The sequence below is a fragment of the Engystomops pustulosus genome, chromosome 5 (genome assembly GCF_040894005.1).
Source record: "Engystomops pustulosus chromosome 5, aEngPut4.maternal, whole genome shotgun sequence".
Taxonomy (NCBI): domain Eukaryota; kingdom Metazoa; phylum Chordata; class Amphibia; order Anura; family Leptodactylidae; genus Engystomops; species Engystomops pustulosus.
The window spans coordinates 163,335,135-163,352,224 of NC_092415.1; the positions used below are offsets into that span (position 1 = coordinate 163,335,135).

Here is a 17,090-nt window from a genome sequence, read left to right on the forward strand (position 1 = left end):
CTGGAGCTCAAAAAGCACAAATTCTATTCTCAGGAAAGACTTTTATATTGAAGACATGTGATGTGTTTAATGTGCAGAAAAATAGGTCAAGGGAGATCTACCACCAGGATGAAGGATTGTAAACCAAACACACTGATGTGTCCCCCTCATTGGATCTGCTGTTCTTTTTATTTAACTTTGTTTAACTTTTTTCAAGACAAGTGAGACTTTATGTTGATACAATAGTTTTAATAATTACATATTTAAAGTTTGCTGATAATTGACTGCAAATTTAAAAAAAATTTTTTTGTCATCTTTCCAATTAAAGTGTTTTTTTAAAAGTAGTCACTTTTACCAAACTGTGTTATAAATATGTACATCATCATTCCATCACCCTTTCCCAGGTTCAGCTAGAGATGCAGAGGGTGCATGTACTTCTGCAATAATGAAAAGTGAAAGACTTTCCCACAGTTTCTCCTATGTTCTGCCTTCTGCAGAGCCGTCTGGAGGGGGGCACATTTCAAACGCCTATATCTCCTGAACCCTTGCATCTAGAAACATTCTGGGGTCATATTAAACAGGAGAGTTTCCACTTTCATATGATATATGGATTGTGTATGGATGCTCAACAGAACCAGATCCACTCAAACTTAAAAACAGCAATAAAAAGCTGTATATAATAAACTTTTTTAGTGAAACTTTTAGGGTGGATATCTCTGGCTCTTGTGGATCATATTAAAGGGGAGATTCTCTTGTTTAATTTGACACCAGAATTGTGCTGCTAGATGCCAGGGTTCAGGAGGACGCAGTTGTTTGAAGTTGGTTACTGTCATGTAAATTTGCGTACTATCTGCAATCTGTCACAGTAAAAGCTGCCGTAAATTTACGTGAAGCGGTAGTGAAGGGGCTCAAGATCAGATCCTGCCAGAGCAGCAAACACCAATATGTCAGTGTGCTTGGTTTACAATCCTTCATGTTAGTGGTAGATGTCCTTTATGTTCACCCGTATACAAAAACTACCAGTATTACAATATTTTTGTACCATAAAATACAAACATACAGGTACTGAAATAAGTCCCCGGCGGACAGCCAAAGATATGACAAGACCTTGAATACCATTAAAGTGTATTCAAGGTTTTCTTTTGAGTTTTAGAATAGTTAATCCGTATAAAATTGCCAGGGATCCAATGCCTTCCCCTCCAAGAAGAGCTTGAAGAGACCTCAATATTTACTGCCTTGTTTTTTCAGCAAAACCATTCAGTTCAGGGATTAAACAAGATATGTTTCTGCATCAGTGTCACTACAGCATTCTCAAGGTAGGTTCGGTTCACAATGCATAAAAGCAAATGGTAAATTTCCTTTAAAGGTGTTGTCTGAGTTTATTATAAAAATCTAGAAGTGGCCTGGGGTTTGGGAAAGGGGGGAATCTGTTATATTAAAAAAAAAAACCCAATAAACTTGTACTTACTCACTCCAGGTGTTACACATTGAACCCAATGCTGTATCAGGGGCATGCCTGCCCCTGTTTATTATTTTTTTACAGCCCCTCTCCCCCCAGGCCACCTCTAGATTTTATTAAAAAACTCAGACAAACTTTAATATTAACATTTAAAGTTACGTATATAAATAGCCCATAGAGAAGTAATAACTTCATTCATCAAGGATATTGAGTATTCTGTAACTTATTTCTTCTTTTGTTTAAGGAGACATTAAGGCGGTGTTATGCAAAAACGGGAAGGGTTACCGTCTGACTAGAGATCACAGTGCAGCTAATAACCAAGAAAGGACACGAGTCCTGGAATCTGGAGGGTCCATTAGTTCTAATGAAAGCTCTGGATTAATTGAAGGATTTAGCAGAATTTCAAGGGGACTTGGTTTCCATGGTGATTCCAAACTTAAGGACTCCGTCATCCCTGCACCCTATACCATATCTGTCCCAATCTATAACACAAGCCAATTCGTTATTCTTGCCTCCAGTGGCTTGTGGGAAGTCTTACGTACCAGGGAAGTTGTAGGAATGGCGCAAAATCTGCTAAGCTCTTTCTTATTGTCTTCACATGATATAAATCCAAGCGACACTAGAACTGAAGAAGACACAAGGTGTACACTGAACGAGTCTTCTGAACATCTTTGTGCTACTCATGCAATATCAGATGATACAAGAAAGTGGTATAATATGGCAGCAGCTTATGTCTGCAGGGAGGTCATAAAGGCTGCGATAGAGGCTGGATCACAACAGAACATCACAGTGGGCCTCATACTGCTACCTGGGTGTGACAAGGGACCCGGCACCGACAAGTCATCCAGTTCATCATAAAAGCCCAATAAACCACAGTGTTCAGTCTCAAGTCATTTACAAGGTGTCCGGTCGCTTTGGAGCTGTGATCCGAGAATGGTTTATGTGCACTGCCTAATCGGAGACACTCACTGCATCACCATTGGTCGAGGCTTCTCTTCTGCTATATTTTCGACCAATGATGAGAAAGGAGGTACGTCACCGACTACTGCAGACCTCTTTTAGGTGATTAAACCGATGTTACATTGCAAAGGTCAGAAATGTCCGCTTGATATTTCAAGAGTTTGTTAAAGCCAAAGTTATTTCAGTTTCGGCAAATAAAGTTTATTTAGGCTTCATTCAGATTGGCATTTTTTGAAGTCACTAAGCTATCCAATTTTTTTGCAGGTTGCATACTCACCCATTGATTTCTGTGCATCTGTTCACATGTCCGTTTTTATTTTTTCTCAGATGTGCAGACCTTTTGAAAAAAAATTGCGGCATTCACTTTTTTTTCTCACGACTTTTTATAAAAGTAAGTGGATCTGCAGAAAAAATGGATGGTACCTGGATGACATTATACTGCACGGCAGCCAAACGGGCAGTGCAGAAGGTAGATTAGAAACCCACCCTTTTAAACTTTTTTTTAAGAAGGAAGTATAAAAAAAAAAAAAAAAATGGAAGACACCCAGATGTGAAAAAACAGATGAGAATACAATACAATCTGATCATGGACTTCACACATCTGCATTTTTTGTGGATATGCCCGTCTGAATGACTCCTTAGTTTTTGAACTTATATTTATCATGATTTCCCAACCTTCCTTTTCAGTGGAATCTGTAACCTCGATTTACCTTCCCGAACAAACTGCCAGGTTATGTTGGGAAATGCGCACACGTGCTATCTATACCTTTGGTTTACGTTTCCAGATGCTCCTTCTGTGCCACTTTAGAAATATGTATGTTAGGGGGAAGTATTTGGGGGGGGGGGGCGACTAATAACATCTCCTGCTAAATTCCCACCACCTTCTCTCATTCTATGTCCCACCGGGGTGCAGCAAAGTTTGCAACCGCAGCCCTAAGCCCCATTTCAGACAAAGGTATGATATCTCCAGTCTTGTATTCTGTACCTGCTCCCGCTCGCCATTCCACAGACGTCACGATCCGTGGGCAGAACCAGGTACCAATGAACACGTAGCAATGCAATGGTGACGTTGGCTGGAGCGCCTAATTTTACTAAGAAAAATAAAAACAATAGTACCTGCGCCAACATCAAATATCAATATAATAAAATATATATGGCGACAAAAAACCTCTTTTACACATTCAGTGTCTACATATGTAACAATACTCAATTTGTAAATCCAAGGTGGATGAACATACAAGCTATATATCGTACTGGGTGTGGAGGTATGCAGGCAGTGTGTTAGTATGTGGATACCTGGAGGGAGATGGTAACGGACTGGCTTTTTTGGTGTGAAGCAGGTCCTCCTGAGTCCCGGAATGTTGCGTTCTGATAAGTCCACGGGAAAGTTTCTCTAAATGTCGTTTTCAAAGGTAATCCACTGTAAGTATTCAAAGCTTGGAGATCGCTCTTGCACGTGGGGTAAAGCCCCGGCCGGCGGCTAATACTCCATACAAAGTTCTGATGAGCTCCGTGTGGTGACGTCACTAGGTACGGTGAGTATTGCTACATATGTAGACACTGAATGAGTAAAAGAGGTTTTTTGACGGCATATATATTTTATTACATTGATATTTTATGTTGGCGCAGGTACTATTGTTTTCACACACTGAATATCACTTAAATTCTGAGGTTGCGCCAAATTCGAATCTTTGTTTATAGTATCTTTTCTAAAGAATCCGTCTGCCCTCGGACATATGAAAAACTATGTCATCCCCTGGCAGACATGACGTGTAAGTAAGTCTACGACATTTACCATCAGTAAACCTGCCCTTTAATTGAAACAGACAAGAAGAAATCCACGTAGAGGAAAAAAAACATTAGCTTTTTATTTCATCATTTTAGTAACTGTACAATTTTAACCAAATCTTACAAGTAACAGAACATATTAAACATAAATGAAGACTACAATCCAGTACCCTATTTACAATACAATTTTACCATCCAATTTTAAGAGAACTAAATGGAGTACACATAATTGTTAGAACATTGTATTTGTATTGGGCAAAGACAAAAAAAGAAAAGCCCCAGAAAAGCAGAATTAACGGATACTGTGAGGGAAAAGAAAATTACATCTCCGATGAATCACCTTTGAATAAGATCTGACATTTTTTGCATGATTTTAAGGAGTTGCTCCGCAAATAAAACAGTAAACTACTTCCTAAAGAGCTAATGAAACCTGGATGGGGTTTCCCATTCTCCTATGTGAGAAGCAGAACGATTAGTGGCGGATAAGTTACACAGTAGAAGCGGAATGTACATTATAGCCGCGGCTTTCCATGAATACTGAGAAGGGGCTCAACCCATTTTTCTATTATCATTTTTTTTACTCCTATTAAAAATCAATTATTTAGACCAAACCATTTAAAAATGTTCCCCAATGTGTTAACGATCGTTGTGAAGTAATTAGTCAGACCTGGAATTATCATGGATAAAAATTAGGATTTCATAGGCTGATATTTGGTGATAGGTTCTCCCAAATGTTCTGAGTGTATCTGCTACAAGACGACATGTTATCAGCTTCTAGAAATGAATGCATGCATGTTATAAAAACCAGATTCACGGGGAGAGACAACACTGCACGTCTCTTCTGCTGCTTTATAGTTTCAGTGGCCATGTTATTCAATCTATTGCCAGGAGAGGGGGAACCTCCAACGCTTTGCGCCGGCACCAAGGCTGAAAAAGGGTTAAACACTCAATTGTTATTTTAACAATTAGGAAGCAAGAGAATATCAATAGTTTTAAAAGTACATGAAGGCTTAGTTACTACAGCATTGACTTTTGCTAGGTTGTGCGCTTTCGGTAAGATCTACACCCCGTCCTCTGACAGTATTGCCGCCACCAGTCTGTGGTTCCGTCTTCGGAAGCTTTTTGGCTTTAAAAAGATATAAAAGAAAGGGGTAAAAATTGAGAAGTTGTAAAATTGGCTAGTAATATTTTTTTTTATCAAACTGTTAAAAACTTGAACCTTAAAAACTATCATCAAAATTCAATATGATAAACCAGGGACAGTTACTTAAAGATTCAGGCAGTGTGATCTTCTTAAATCTGTTATTCACGGCTTCCTTCCTTCTAACATCAACTTTTATAATTTTACCACTATGTCAGAAGGTCTCTGGGTGTGTTACCAGAGCCCCTCAGTGCAGAAGCGTCATAGGCTGTTACAATGAACAAGACATGTCACCCCCTCCTCCCTCTGCCTGTGTAATCTAGCAGCAGGGGGAGGGGAGACCTGCTCATTGTCTGTGAAGCTAAAGCACTGAAGTGCTCTGGAAACACCCACTACAGCCCTTTGGACTAATTAGCATAATTATAAAGTGCTACTTGCCCATTAGTAAAATTTTTGATTTTTAGAAGGAATGAGGCAATGTATAACAATTAAGATTACCACAGTCACAGTGCCTGGATCTATGAGTAATATCCCTGGTTTATCCACAATTTATTTTGATGGTAGATTTCCTTTAAGCATATCCGTATAAACACACAGTAATCTATGCATATCATTTCCTGTATGTCTATATGTGTATATAAATTTATTAAGACACTTGTATGCAATCTATGCCATTGTCCGCCTATACAGTTGAATTAGAAAATCCTACCATATATAGCTTATCATCAATGGATACTGAAAAAAGCTGTATAAAAGGAGCCTTTGTTAGAAGATATTACTAAGAAGTAGATTTTGTTGATTCATATTTTTCCTGTATACACTGAATGCACTTTCACAACTATTTTTGTAAGTTCCCTTTATATGCAACTGCTTAAACTCTTGTGGTGACCCCCCCCCCCCCCCCAGCATTACATAAAATTAAAAGTTGACTTTTATAAGTACTACAGGAACGTGTATATACAGGGAAAAATGAAGGGTTATCCAGCGCTTTGTTAAAAGTTTTTCAAAGCTTCATTCTCCAATAATTAACATTTCCATACAGCACGTGGTAGCTTAGCTGGCGCTTTTCAAAAGTGGCTATGACTAAGGGCCACTTACTAAGGGCCACTTTAAGGCTTGAAAAGTACCAGCTAAGCTACCACGTGCTGTATGGAAATGTTAATTATTGGAGAATGAAGCTTTGAAAAACTTTTAACACAGCGCTGGATGACCCTTCATTTTCCCCTGGATATACATTTGGATGCTGTGGAGTCCAGCCAGTTACCATCCTGGCACTGTGACGGTATCTTCTCCCATGTGTGCACTGACTTCATCGATGGAGGAGAGGGCTAAGCTGTAGCGGCTTCTTTCGAATGGTTTACAGGTACTACAGGCGGGCAGCTATAGACACATGTCCGTATTCATGCTCCCGGGAGCTACCCTGCTGGTTAATAAAGGTAGAATACGACGGTAGATTTCCTTTAATACAATCCTCTGTAGGAACTACAAGAAATGAGAATATGTGGATTCACTGTGAATTTTCCTGCAGTTCTTGAGCGGGAGAAATGATCTATTTTATGCTCCTTAGGCCTCAAACACACCGAATGTCTGCAGAAATGGGTCGCACACTTCATGCTGTTGTTTTTGTGTGGTGGAGATGGGGGGCAGGTGATTGACAAATTGGGGCAGGAATAAGACCTGCTCTATCTTCTGAAGTCACTGAGGTCACAGAACCGCTATTGTGCACTAGACCAGCCCAACCATTTCATTTACTAAACAGCTTGGTTACAGAGGTAAAAGCCTGGTCCGGATATAGGACCAATTCTTATGTTATACTTGTATTAATCTTTCATCTCTTACAGCTTCTTTATTGAAGGTTAAATCGGTACACCAGGTAGCACACAGGTACATGTAGGAAGAACTCTTCTACACAGTCTCCAACACATAAGGGCTCCTTTAGGATGCTGTGGTTGAACATTAGGTTCACTCTGCCAGAATGATTATATAGGGTGGGGCGGGGGGGGGGACAAAAGAAGAGGACTACACAGTATTAGACATGCAAAACCACATCTCCATGCACCATGTCTGACAGGATACTGTTTAATAATGCCCATCCAGAATACACTAGTAAATGTCATGCTTAGATTCATCTGTACTCTTACCTATTGCCATGAATATTTCATTCACATTTGCTGATGTTTTGGCCGAAGTCTCCATAAACAACAAGCTGTTGTCATCTGCGTAAGCCTGAGCCTCCTGCAAAATATCCATACACATATTGTTCAGAAACATAGGTCATTATATATATAGAAGGGTGCTGCACCACAAGAGAAGGTGTTGCTCGGCACCCAAAATAAGCAACTTAAAGGAAAAAAAGATTAAAAAAATATTCAACTGGTCCCAAGTGCAAAGACCCCAATGATCAGGCAACGCTCACAGCACATACATCACAAATACCAAGAAAAAAGCAAGTGTGTCATAAGGCAAAATGTAGCACAAAAAATAGAAAAATCTTTACTGGGTTACACATAAGACGTACAAGGAAAACTCAAGGTTAAAATCAATTAAAAATGCACCAAGTACATATATGAAATGCAATGTTGGTTACACGGGTAAGTATAAACCAACAACACCCCCTCACACAATGGATAAAGTACTTCCGAAATAACCCATTAATACCTGACTGTGTGTACTGGCTTGTCCAAGGTATCAAAAAGTGAATAAATACAATCAAAATACATGATACAAAAAGAAGTCAATAGGATCCTAGAGAAAGCCTTAATACATTACGCTACACACGGAACCACAGTGTTCCAGTCGGCAAAGAGAGGGTCAATCTGTGAAGCAACAGAGTAGTAGTGGAGGGGGTGGAGGGCTCCCCACGCGTTCCGTCTCCTTTTAGGAGACTTCCTCAGGGGTGAAAGTGCCCCGTCGAGTGCCAAGCTCCCTTACATACCCGTCCTACCTGCCTCCAGGTGCGCACAAGACCGGCTGAGATCATGTGCGTCCCGCAATCAGAACAGCGCATGCGCCGGAAATGACTTGGCGCCGTCTCGTGTATCGCGGTATTGGGTTGCCAAGCATTAGCTGTCAGCATCTGTAGTTACGAATGTATTACAGAGAAACGCCGCGATCATTCGTATACATATATAGTAACGCCGATACCAGGGAATCAGACTATCAAAAGTAGACAAGAAGATTGTGCGGTGAAAAGGTAAGTTCAAAAGGTGTCGCAAAACTTGAACTTACCTTTTCACCGCACAATCTTCTTGTCTACTTTTGATAGTCTGATTCCCTGGTATCGGCGTTACTATATATGTATACGAATGATCGCGGCGTTTCTCTGTAATACATTCGTAACTACAGATGCTGACAGCTAATGCTTGGAAACCCAATACCGCGATACACGAGACGGTGCCACGTCATTTCCGGTGCATGCGCTGTTCTGATTGCGGGACCGCACATGATCTCAGCCGGTCTTGTGCGCACCTGGAGGCAGGTAGGACAGGGGTATTTAAGGGAGCTTGGCACTCGAGGGGGCACTTTCACCCCTGAGGAAGTCTCCTAAAAGGAGACGGAACGCGTGGGAAGCCCTCCACTACTACTCCGTTGCTTCACAGATTGACCCTCTCCTTGCCGACTGGAACATTGTGGTTCCGTGTGTAGTGTAATGTATTAAAGGGGTTATCTGGGTTTTAAAAATTAATTATGGCCGGGCTGGGGAGGGCTAGTTAAACATAATAAACATGTACTTACCTCCTCCGGCGCTGCTGATGTCCCGCGCCGCGGCCCCTTCGATCCGTGCCCCTGTTTGTTTACAGGGGCACGGAAGCCGCGCAAAGGGAGCTTCCGGTCCCCGATGTGGCTGGCTCCTCCCATCCGTCCCTATCTCCAGCGTTGTAAGCGCTGGGAGATGGTGTCGGATGGGAGCTTCCGGCCGGCCGGAAGCTCCCTGTGCGCACATGTAATGAGACCGGCCGCGGCGCAGGACATCGGCAGCACCGGACGAGGTAAGTACATGTTTATTGTGTTTAAATAGCCCTCCCCAGCCCGGCCATAAGAAATTTTTTAAACCCAAATAACCCCTTTAAGGCTTTCTCTAGGATCCTATTGACTTCTTTTTGTATTATGTATTTTGATTGTATTTATTCACTTTTTGATACCTTGGACAAGCCAGTACACACAGTCAGGTATTAATAGGTTATTTCGGAAGTACTTTATCCATTGTGCGAGGGGGTGTTGTTGGTTTATACTTACCCGTGTAACCAACATTGCATTTCATATACTGTATGTACTTGGTACATTTTTAATTGATTTTAACCTTGAGTTTTCCTTGTACGTCTTATGTGTAACCCAATAAAGATTTTTCGATTTTTTGTGCTACATTTTGCCTTATGACACACTTGCTTTTTTCTTGGTATTTGTGATAACTGTTTATGGTGTGTCGGCAATAGTTACATTTGACTAGACTGTGCAAGGTCATTTTTTGTGTCGCTCACAGCACATACACCACTCTCTGTGGCCAAGTGGGAACATCACTCAGTTAAAAATGTATCTTTCCATCTCTATATTATATTAACATGCACATATAAGTAAACTATATTTTCAATAAAATCCTTTTAAATCACCGTATCATAGTAGATAGAGTTGAAATAAAGACGAGTCCATCACGTCCAACATATAGTCCTATAGCAGGTATGGGAAACCTTTTAGAGAGCCTAAACTACAACCAAAATGCAAGTGCCAACATAATCATTTAGGCTGTAACTCATTGATTCTTGCTCTGTTACAGTTTTCAATCTTATTGTCAGATTAGTTCAGATTATCATTATAGCTTCCATCCAGGTCTCCTGAACATAAAGAGTCAGGGAACCCAGAGCAGGAGCTCCAATGATAAGCCAGCTCTGTGCATACCTTCTCTCTTCTCTGGTAGTCCTAGTGAACAGAGCCGGATTAAAGGGGGGGGGGGGCCCTACCAAGTGTGGCGATTCGGGCGGCCCCATTGCCCGGAATCGCCCCCCCCTCGGTGCTCCGATATTTATACCGCTTGCCGCGCGGTAGCGGCGGCTGCCAGTACATGTGTGTCTATGGCAGCCGCCATAAAACACAGCGCACAGGATGTCAGCTTTGCTTTGCGGGCGGCGCGGAGTGTGACGGAGGATGCAGATATCACGTGCGCTGTGTTTTATGGCAGCTGCCATAGACACACATGTACTGGCGGCATCCCGAAAGAGGAGCAGGAGGTCGCCGCGCATCGTGGGAACGGGAGGTAAGTACAGATTTATTATTTTACTGGGGACTTGTTATGAATTATGGGGCGCTGTATTTATAACTGCTGGGCTGTATATTCATGGGAGGCTATTGTATATTCATGGGGGGCTGCTGTATATTATTGGTGGGCTGTATATTCATGGGAGGCTACTGTATATCATTCGGGGACTGTATGTATGACTTGGGCTGTTTATTCATGGGGGGCATGCTCTATATTTATGGGGGGCTGTAGGTATAACTGGGGGCTGTATATTCATAGGGGGATGCTGTATACTATTGGGGGGGCTGTATGTATAACTGGGGGGCTGTAATTATAACTGTGGGGGCTTTATATATCAACAGAGGGCTGTATAAATAACAGCAGGATATATATATAACTTGGGGGCTGCATATATAACTTGGGCACTGTATATATTAATTACTGAGGGATGTATGTTTATGAATTACTCTGGGTTGTATCTATTAATTACTGGGGGCTTTATATCTAATGCTGGGGGATGTATATATTATTACAAGGGACTGTATATCTATTAATTACTGGGGGAATGTATACAATAATTACTGTGGAATGTACATTTATATATTACTGGGGGCTGTAGACATGTCAAATTGTGCGATCATGGACCCATTTACATTTTTGTGCATGATGCCTAAGGGGGAAACGTGTCTTGCATGGATTACTGACTAAGGGGGGACCCTACCTATTCTATGGATGCTAAATGTGTACCCTGTCTGGGCTATATTCTGTAGAGGGGCCCCCACCAGGTTTTGCGCCCAGGGCCCCCCACCAATCTTAATCCGGCCCTGCTAGGGAACCAAATATGTCCGGCCCTTCCCCCTCTTCCTGTAGTCCCAGGCAGCCAAGGATGTGTCGCTTAAAAATATTTGCAAGTAAAGTCCTGGATATCCTGGGACTACAGGAGACAAGTCCTGTCTGGCGAAGTAAGTGCTGGGGTGCCGACATTGAGGATGCCAAGTGCCATCTCTGGTACCCGTGCCATAGGTTTGACACTACTATGGTTTGACAGAGGGGAAAGCCAGGGTATGCACTTGATGCGCTTGATGGTCCTTTGTTTGAGGCCCATGTGCCATTGGCATGCAAAGTTTGGTCACATACCCGTCTCAGTCACTCAGCTTGCACACAGGGTTGTTAAACCACGACCAGGTTTGTGACCTTATATAATGAGTTTGTCTGTGTGATAATGTTGGATTAGCAGGATCCATGTAGCAAAAAACGGTGGATAAATTTTCTTGATTTTTACAGATGTTGTATTTTACCAACCAGAGGTGATCCACAGGTTGTAGGCCAATGATCTACATGTGAAGTGACAACCTGTTCTACAGCTCTCCGCTTATAAGGCAAATGAGCTTTCTGCCATCATCAACCTCTGTTGGCTATATGGACACCCAATAGCTAAAAGTAATTAAAGGCTTCGGACTGCAATGGTCCAGGTTCACAAAGGAACTTCTCCCAGCTCCATCCGCTGCAAGGTTTCCACCACCAGAGGGAACTGGGATTATCTAATTGGTGCAGGTTCCAGATTTTGGACTCCCACCATTTGGAGGACCTATTCTGGGACAACCAGACAACCCTTTTAAGCATTGTCTGCATGAAAGCAGATTTAATGTAATAAGTAAATTATTACATTACAGGCAGTTGCGGTTACAGTACAGGTTCCGTGCAAGATAGGTTTGTACTTAAATGGAATTTGTATGTATGACGGAACTATTATATTTTATTATTGTAATTACAGGGGAAAAGAATTTTTAAAATTTTGTCCTGTCATGGGAAGAAGGAACATCAATGAAACTTCATTACAGACACCTTACAGCTTATCATTGCAGCCTGGGACTGAAGTAACATCACAGTGGCCAGAGAGGTCCGTCTGTAACTGTAGGTCGTCTGTAAGTCAGGGGTCCTTAAAGGGGTATTTCTCGTCTGGGCATTCACAATCAATGTCATTAACCTGCCATATACTGTATATGCTCAAATATAAGCAGACCCGAGTATAAGCCGAACAAAAAACACAAAAAAACCTATAGATTCGAGTTTAAACCGAGGGTGGGAAATGCATTAGTCCCAGCCCCTGTAGTATATATAGCCTGCCAGCCCCACTGCAGTATATATAGCCTGCCAGCCCCCCTGTAGTATATATAGCCTGCCAGTCCCCCTGCAGTATATATAGCCTGCCAGCCCCCCTGTAGTATATATAGCCTGCCAGCTCCCCTGTAGTATATATAGCCTAGCAGGCCCCCTGTAAGAAAAAAAACACTGTACTTACCTTTCCGATGCCTCCCGTAGGTCCTCTTCTTGCTTTGGATCCTTTGGTCTTCTTGGTTCTCTACGTCTCTCTTGGCAAGCACACACACACACATATTATAACGTCGTTGTTTGTGAGCAGCCGACATCGCAAGGGGACCCGAAGAGGAGACAAAGGAACCAAAGAGGCACTGGAGCATCGGAAGCACAAAGGGAGGGGGGGGATGGGGGGGGCGTCGGAAAGGCGAGTGCAGTGTTAATTTTTTATAGACTCCAGTATAAGCAGAGTTATGGTTTTTCAACACAAATTTTGTGCTGAAACACTCGGTTTATACTCGAGTTGATACGATACATACATTTCTTCAATTAGATGTTGTTAAAAAAAAATTACCAGTGTGAAGATAATGTCTCATAAATGTAGTTATATGGTCCCTTAGAAACAAACTGTGTCCTTGGATACAACCATCTCATTTATGAGATATTATCGTCACACAGGAACATTTTTTTTTAAAACATCTAATTGAAGAAATGTTTACATAAGGCAAATGAATTAAATGAAATGTGAATGGCCAGATGGGAATACCCCTTTAAGATGAGGACTGTCTATATCAGTGGTGGCAAACCTATGGCAGTGGTGCCAGAGGTGGCACTTGGAGACCTATCTTTGGGCACCCAAGCCATCACCCAAGGTAACCATTCAGGACTCAAGAGCTGAATCAAGGAGGTGTGGACAGAGCTTGATTATCATTGTAGCCCCTTTTCCGGACCTGTGATTCATCCTGTTAAGGGGACTTTAGAGGGAAACTTCAATAATAATCTGAATTTCTCCTTCTTTCTCCTGTTTTGGTGTTCTCAGGGCGCCAATACGTTGGAAACCTGTTACTTTAAATTGGCATTTGGCCCTCTGTGAAAAATATGTGGCTTTTGCTTGTAGTTTCGGCACTCAGTCCCTAAAAGGTTCGCCATCACTGGCCTATATGATCGTCTTACTGTAAAAGGGAACTTCGACAATGACTTCATATAGGAAACAATTTACGAGTCAGGGATGTAAGGGCATCTCTACAATCCTATAAGAATAGCAATTATAACACTTAATTATAGTTATCTTCTGCAGCTATAAGAGTCTTGAGACACAGACATAGCAATTATCATACAGAATAATATAGGTCTCATTGACAAGGCAATGTATGAATACATGACAGGGAATTACATCTACGTACCTGGAAGTCCACAGCTCGCTTGGAAGCCAGATCCGCTTTGTTACCAGACAAAGCTATGACAATATTAGGGCTCGCTTGTCTCTGCAGCTCTTTTACCCAGTTCTTTGCTCTTGCAAATGATTCCTGCACAAGAACACAGTTGTCATATAACATCCATCCATCTAAGGGTCATGTCTCACAATGAAAAGAATTTTCCCAAAGGGAGGCCATCACCATGAGGAAGCATTGTTATATGCAGGCAGCATGTTACAGAGCAGGAGGAGCTCAGCAGATTGTACATGGCGTCTTATATACAGGCAGAATGATATAGAGCAGAAGGACCTGAGTAGATTGGAGTGTCTTATCTGAAGGCAGCGTGTTCTAGAGAAGAAGAGTTGTGAATATAGTACATTGTATCCTGTATGCAAGACAAATGTTAGAGAAAGAAGTTTATAAGGAATCTACATGGTGGCCGCATTCACACGTCTGTAGGGGGACTTATGTACGGCTGCAAACTTGTGGCCGTACACAGGTCCCCATGGACTGGCAATGACGCATGGAGCAATACAGCGTACAGCTCCATACACAGGGAAAAGATAGGACATTTCCTATTATTCCCTGTGTTACAAGCCGCTTGGGAGAGGGGAGGGGTCTCTATTGCCGCTGACGTATGTCCACCCGGCCATAGCCGCCCGGGCGTAAGTCAGTGTGCATGCGGCCTTACCGTGTGTTTTTAGTCATGTATGTAGTTTTTCTAGTATATAATACATATTCCAGGCTTCTTTAGGAGGTATAGTGGAATGTTAATTATATGGGTTTTCACTGTACACAGCATAATAATAAAGGCTATCACAAACAATGTGGTTCATCGGTATCTCTCTTCTGACCCACCTGGCACTCTGAATATGCCAAAATGAGGTTTTCTTATTGGAGTGTATAGAGGAGTACAAAGCCGTCACAGTTTGGCAGCGGGGAACATATAAAGGCCTAGAACAACATTATTCTTCATCTTCTCAAGTTCTCCAGCACTGGCAGCGGTAGCAATGAACGCAGCGTACACAACACGTGAAGTGCCAGGTACTCTGCACGGTCTCCTATAAGGCTATGGCTCCAGTGGTTGGTATTGCCCGTGTACACACAGGGTCACAGGTCTGGTCACTTGCAGGCTGGCTACAGCTGTACAGCGACTGTGTGAATACTAACTCCTTCTAAATAGGCACCAGCTCCCTTCTCCATCCAGAGAAACTAATGAGCTGGAAAAGCAAAGCCATTATACTGGAATGGGCTTCAGTGCCAGTCAGATGCTGGCACAATGCCCAGTCATGGTTAGCAGTGTTATGTACACAGAACAGCGAGTAGGTCCAATAATAATATAACTTCTATTATAACAGCTACTAGCACATTAACCCTTTCCTTACCCAGGGTCATTGATGCCTGAATGCCCAGGTCATTTTGCTGTTCTGTTCTTCTTTAAATGACGATATCTTTGGAACAGCTTTATAGATCATAACAACTTTAACTTTTTTTTCCATGACATGTGAAACTTTAACTTGATAGGATAAGTTTTATAAATAACATGTTTTTTTTTTTACAGAATAAGATAAATGACTAAAATGTGAAAATTTGCTTTCTTAATTTTTACAATGAAAGCTTTTTCTAATAAGTAGTAAAATAAAATAGAATATGTAGAGCATCAGTCAGTCGTCCTTCTCCAGGTTCAGATACAGAAGCAGGGGGTGCATGTACTTCCACAAACTGTCTGCTCAGTCTCCCTGCAGCTTCTTCTGCCTTCAGGTGATAGGCTAGAGGGTTGCACACTTACAGAGACATATCCTCTGTAAAAGTTACAATCAAGAGTTTTTACATCAATTGCAACAGTGGATATCTCCTGTCTTTCTGTTGCACTGTAAAACACAATTGCGATTTTTCTCTTCAATAGGACACCAGAACTGTTTCTAGGTGTCACGTTACAGAAGATATATCCATTTGAATAGTGTCATGTCATGATATCTGTATGCATGCTACCTGTACAGGGTTTGTGCAATTAGGACATACAGGCAGTCCCCGGGTTACGTACAAGATCGGTATATTTTATAATTGTAACCCCAGACAGGATTTCTGTGACAAATGGATTTTAAAAATGTTGGATTGTCATGAGAACCAGGATTAACACTAAAGCTTCATTACAGACATCTCTGATAACTATTACAGCTGATCATTGTAGCCGAAGGCTAAAGTACAGTAAATTACCAACATCCAGAGGTCCGTTTGTAACTAGGGGTCGTTTGTAAGTTGGGTGTTCTTAACTAGGGGACCGCCTGTATATAGCCGTATGGAATTTTTGAAGGGGTTAAAGAGAAAGGCTCAAATCAAGCAAAATGGAAGTATGGCAAACGCCATTGAGAAACTGACAGACCATACGAAATGTGGATAAAGAAGCTTCCAAGCAAATGTAAAAAGTACACAAAAGTCAAAGAAACGCACGGTACCTCGTTTGTGATGTCATATACAACTATGGCAGCTTGGGCTCCTCTGTAGTACATTGGCGCTAAGCTATGATACCGCTCCTGACCAGCTGTATCCCAAATTTCAAATTTTACTGTTGTATCATCAAGACAGACCGTCTGCGTAAGAAATGCAGCTGAAAAAAAATGAATAAAATATTTTAGGTTAAAATACATATACAAAATACACTGTATTGGTAATCTGGCATCTCAGTAACAGTAGTATATACCTCCCGAAGCTGCTGGGGCAATCAAAACTCCTGCAGACTGGACCTCAGAGACCTCACAGCTGTGCTAGTTGTGGCGGACCTAAGGTACAGGTGCCAGAAGGGACACCCTCTCTGTGGGCACTCAGGCTTTCACCATAGCACAGACATGGCCTCCTCCATGTACCAGGCCCAGGATATGCTGCGTTCAGCGCCACATGCTGGCTTGTCTGAGACTGCAGGAGGAGGTGTGGACAGACCTCCATTAACATTGGAGCTCCTGCTCTGGGCCCCACACTTCTTCCTATTCAGGAGCCCCTGGAGGGAAGCTACAGTGATAATCT

The 17,090-nt window shown here is 42.0% G+C and overlaps 2 protein-coding genes across 2 annotated transcripts in view; one reads left to right on the plus strand and one right to left on the minus strand.

Moving 5' to 3' along the window:
* Positions 1-2,613, plus strand: part of PP2D1 (protein phosphatase 2C like domain containing 1) — a 78,933-nt gene extending 76,320 nt beyond the window's left edge. Inside the window, 1 exon segment of the mRNA XM_072153647.1 lies at positions 1,683-2,613. Coding sequence (XP_072009748.1) covers positions 1,683-2,296 — 614 coding nt within the window. The 3' untranslated portion in view covers positions 2,297-2,613.
* Positions 2,614-4,241: 1,628 nt separating this feature from the next.
* The window catches only part of RAB5A (RAB5A, member RAS oncogene family), a 33,942-nt gene continuing 21,093 nt past the window's right edge, over positions 4,242-17,090 (minus strand). The window contains exons 3-6 of the mRNA XM_072153649.1: positions 16,526-16,677; positions 14,058-14,180; positions 7,469-7,562; positions 4,242-5,312 (exon numbers count right to left, since the gene is read on the minus strand). Of these exons, the coding sequence (XP_072009750.1) occupies positions 5,197-5,312; positions 7,469-7,562; positions 14,058-14,180; positions 16,526-16,677 (485 nt within the window). The 3' untranslated portion in view covers positions 4,242-5,196. The remainder of the gene's footprint in view (positions 5,313-7,468; positions 7,563-14,057; positions 14,181-16,525; positions 16,678-17,090) is intronic.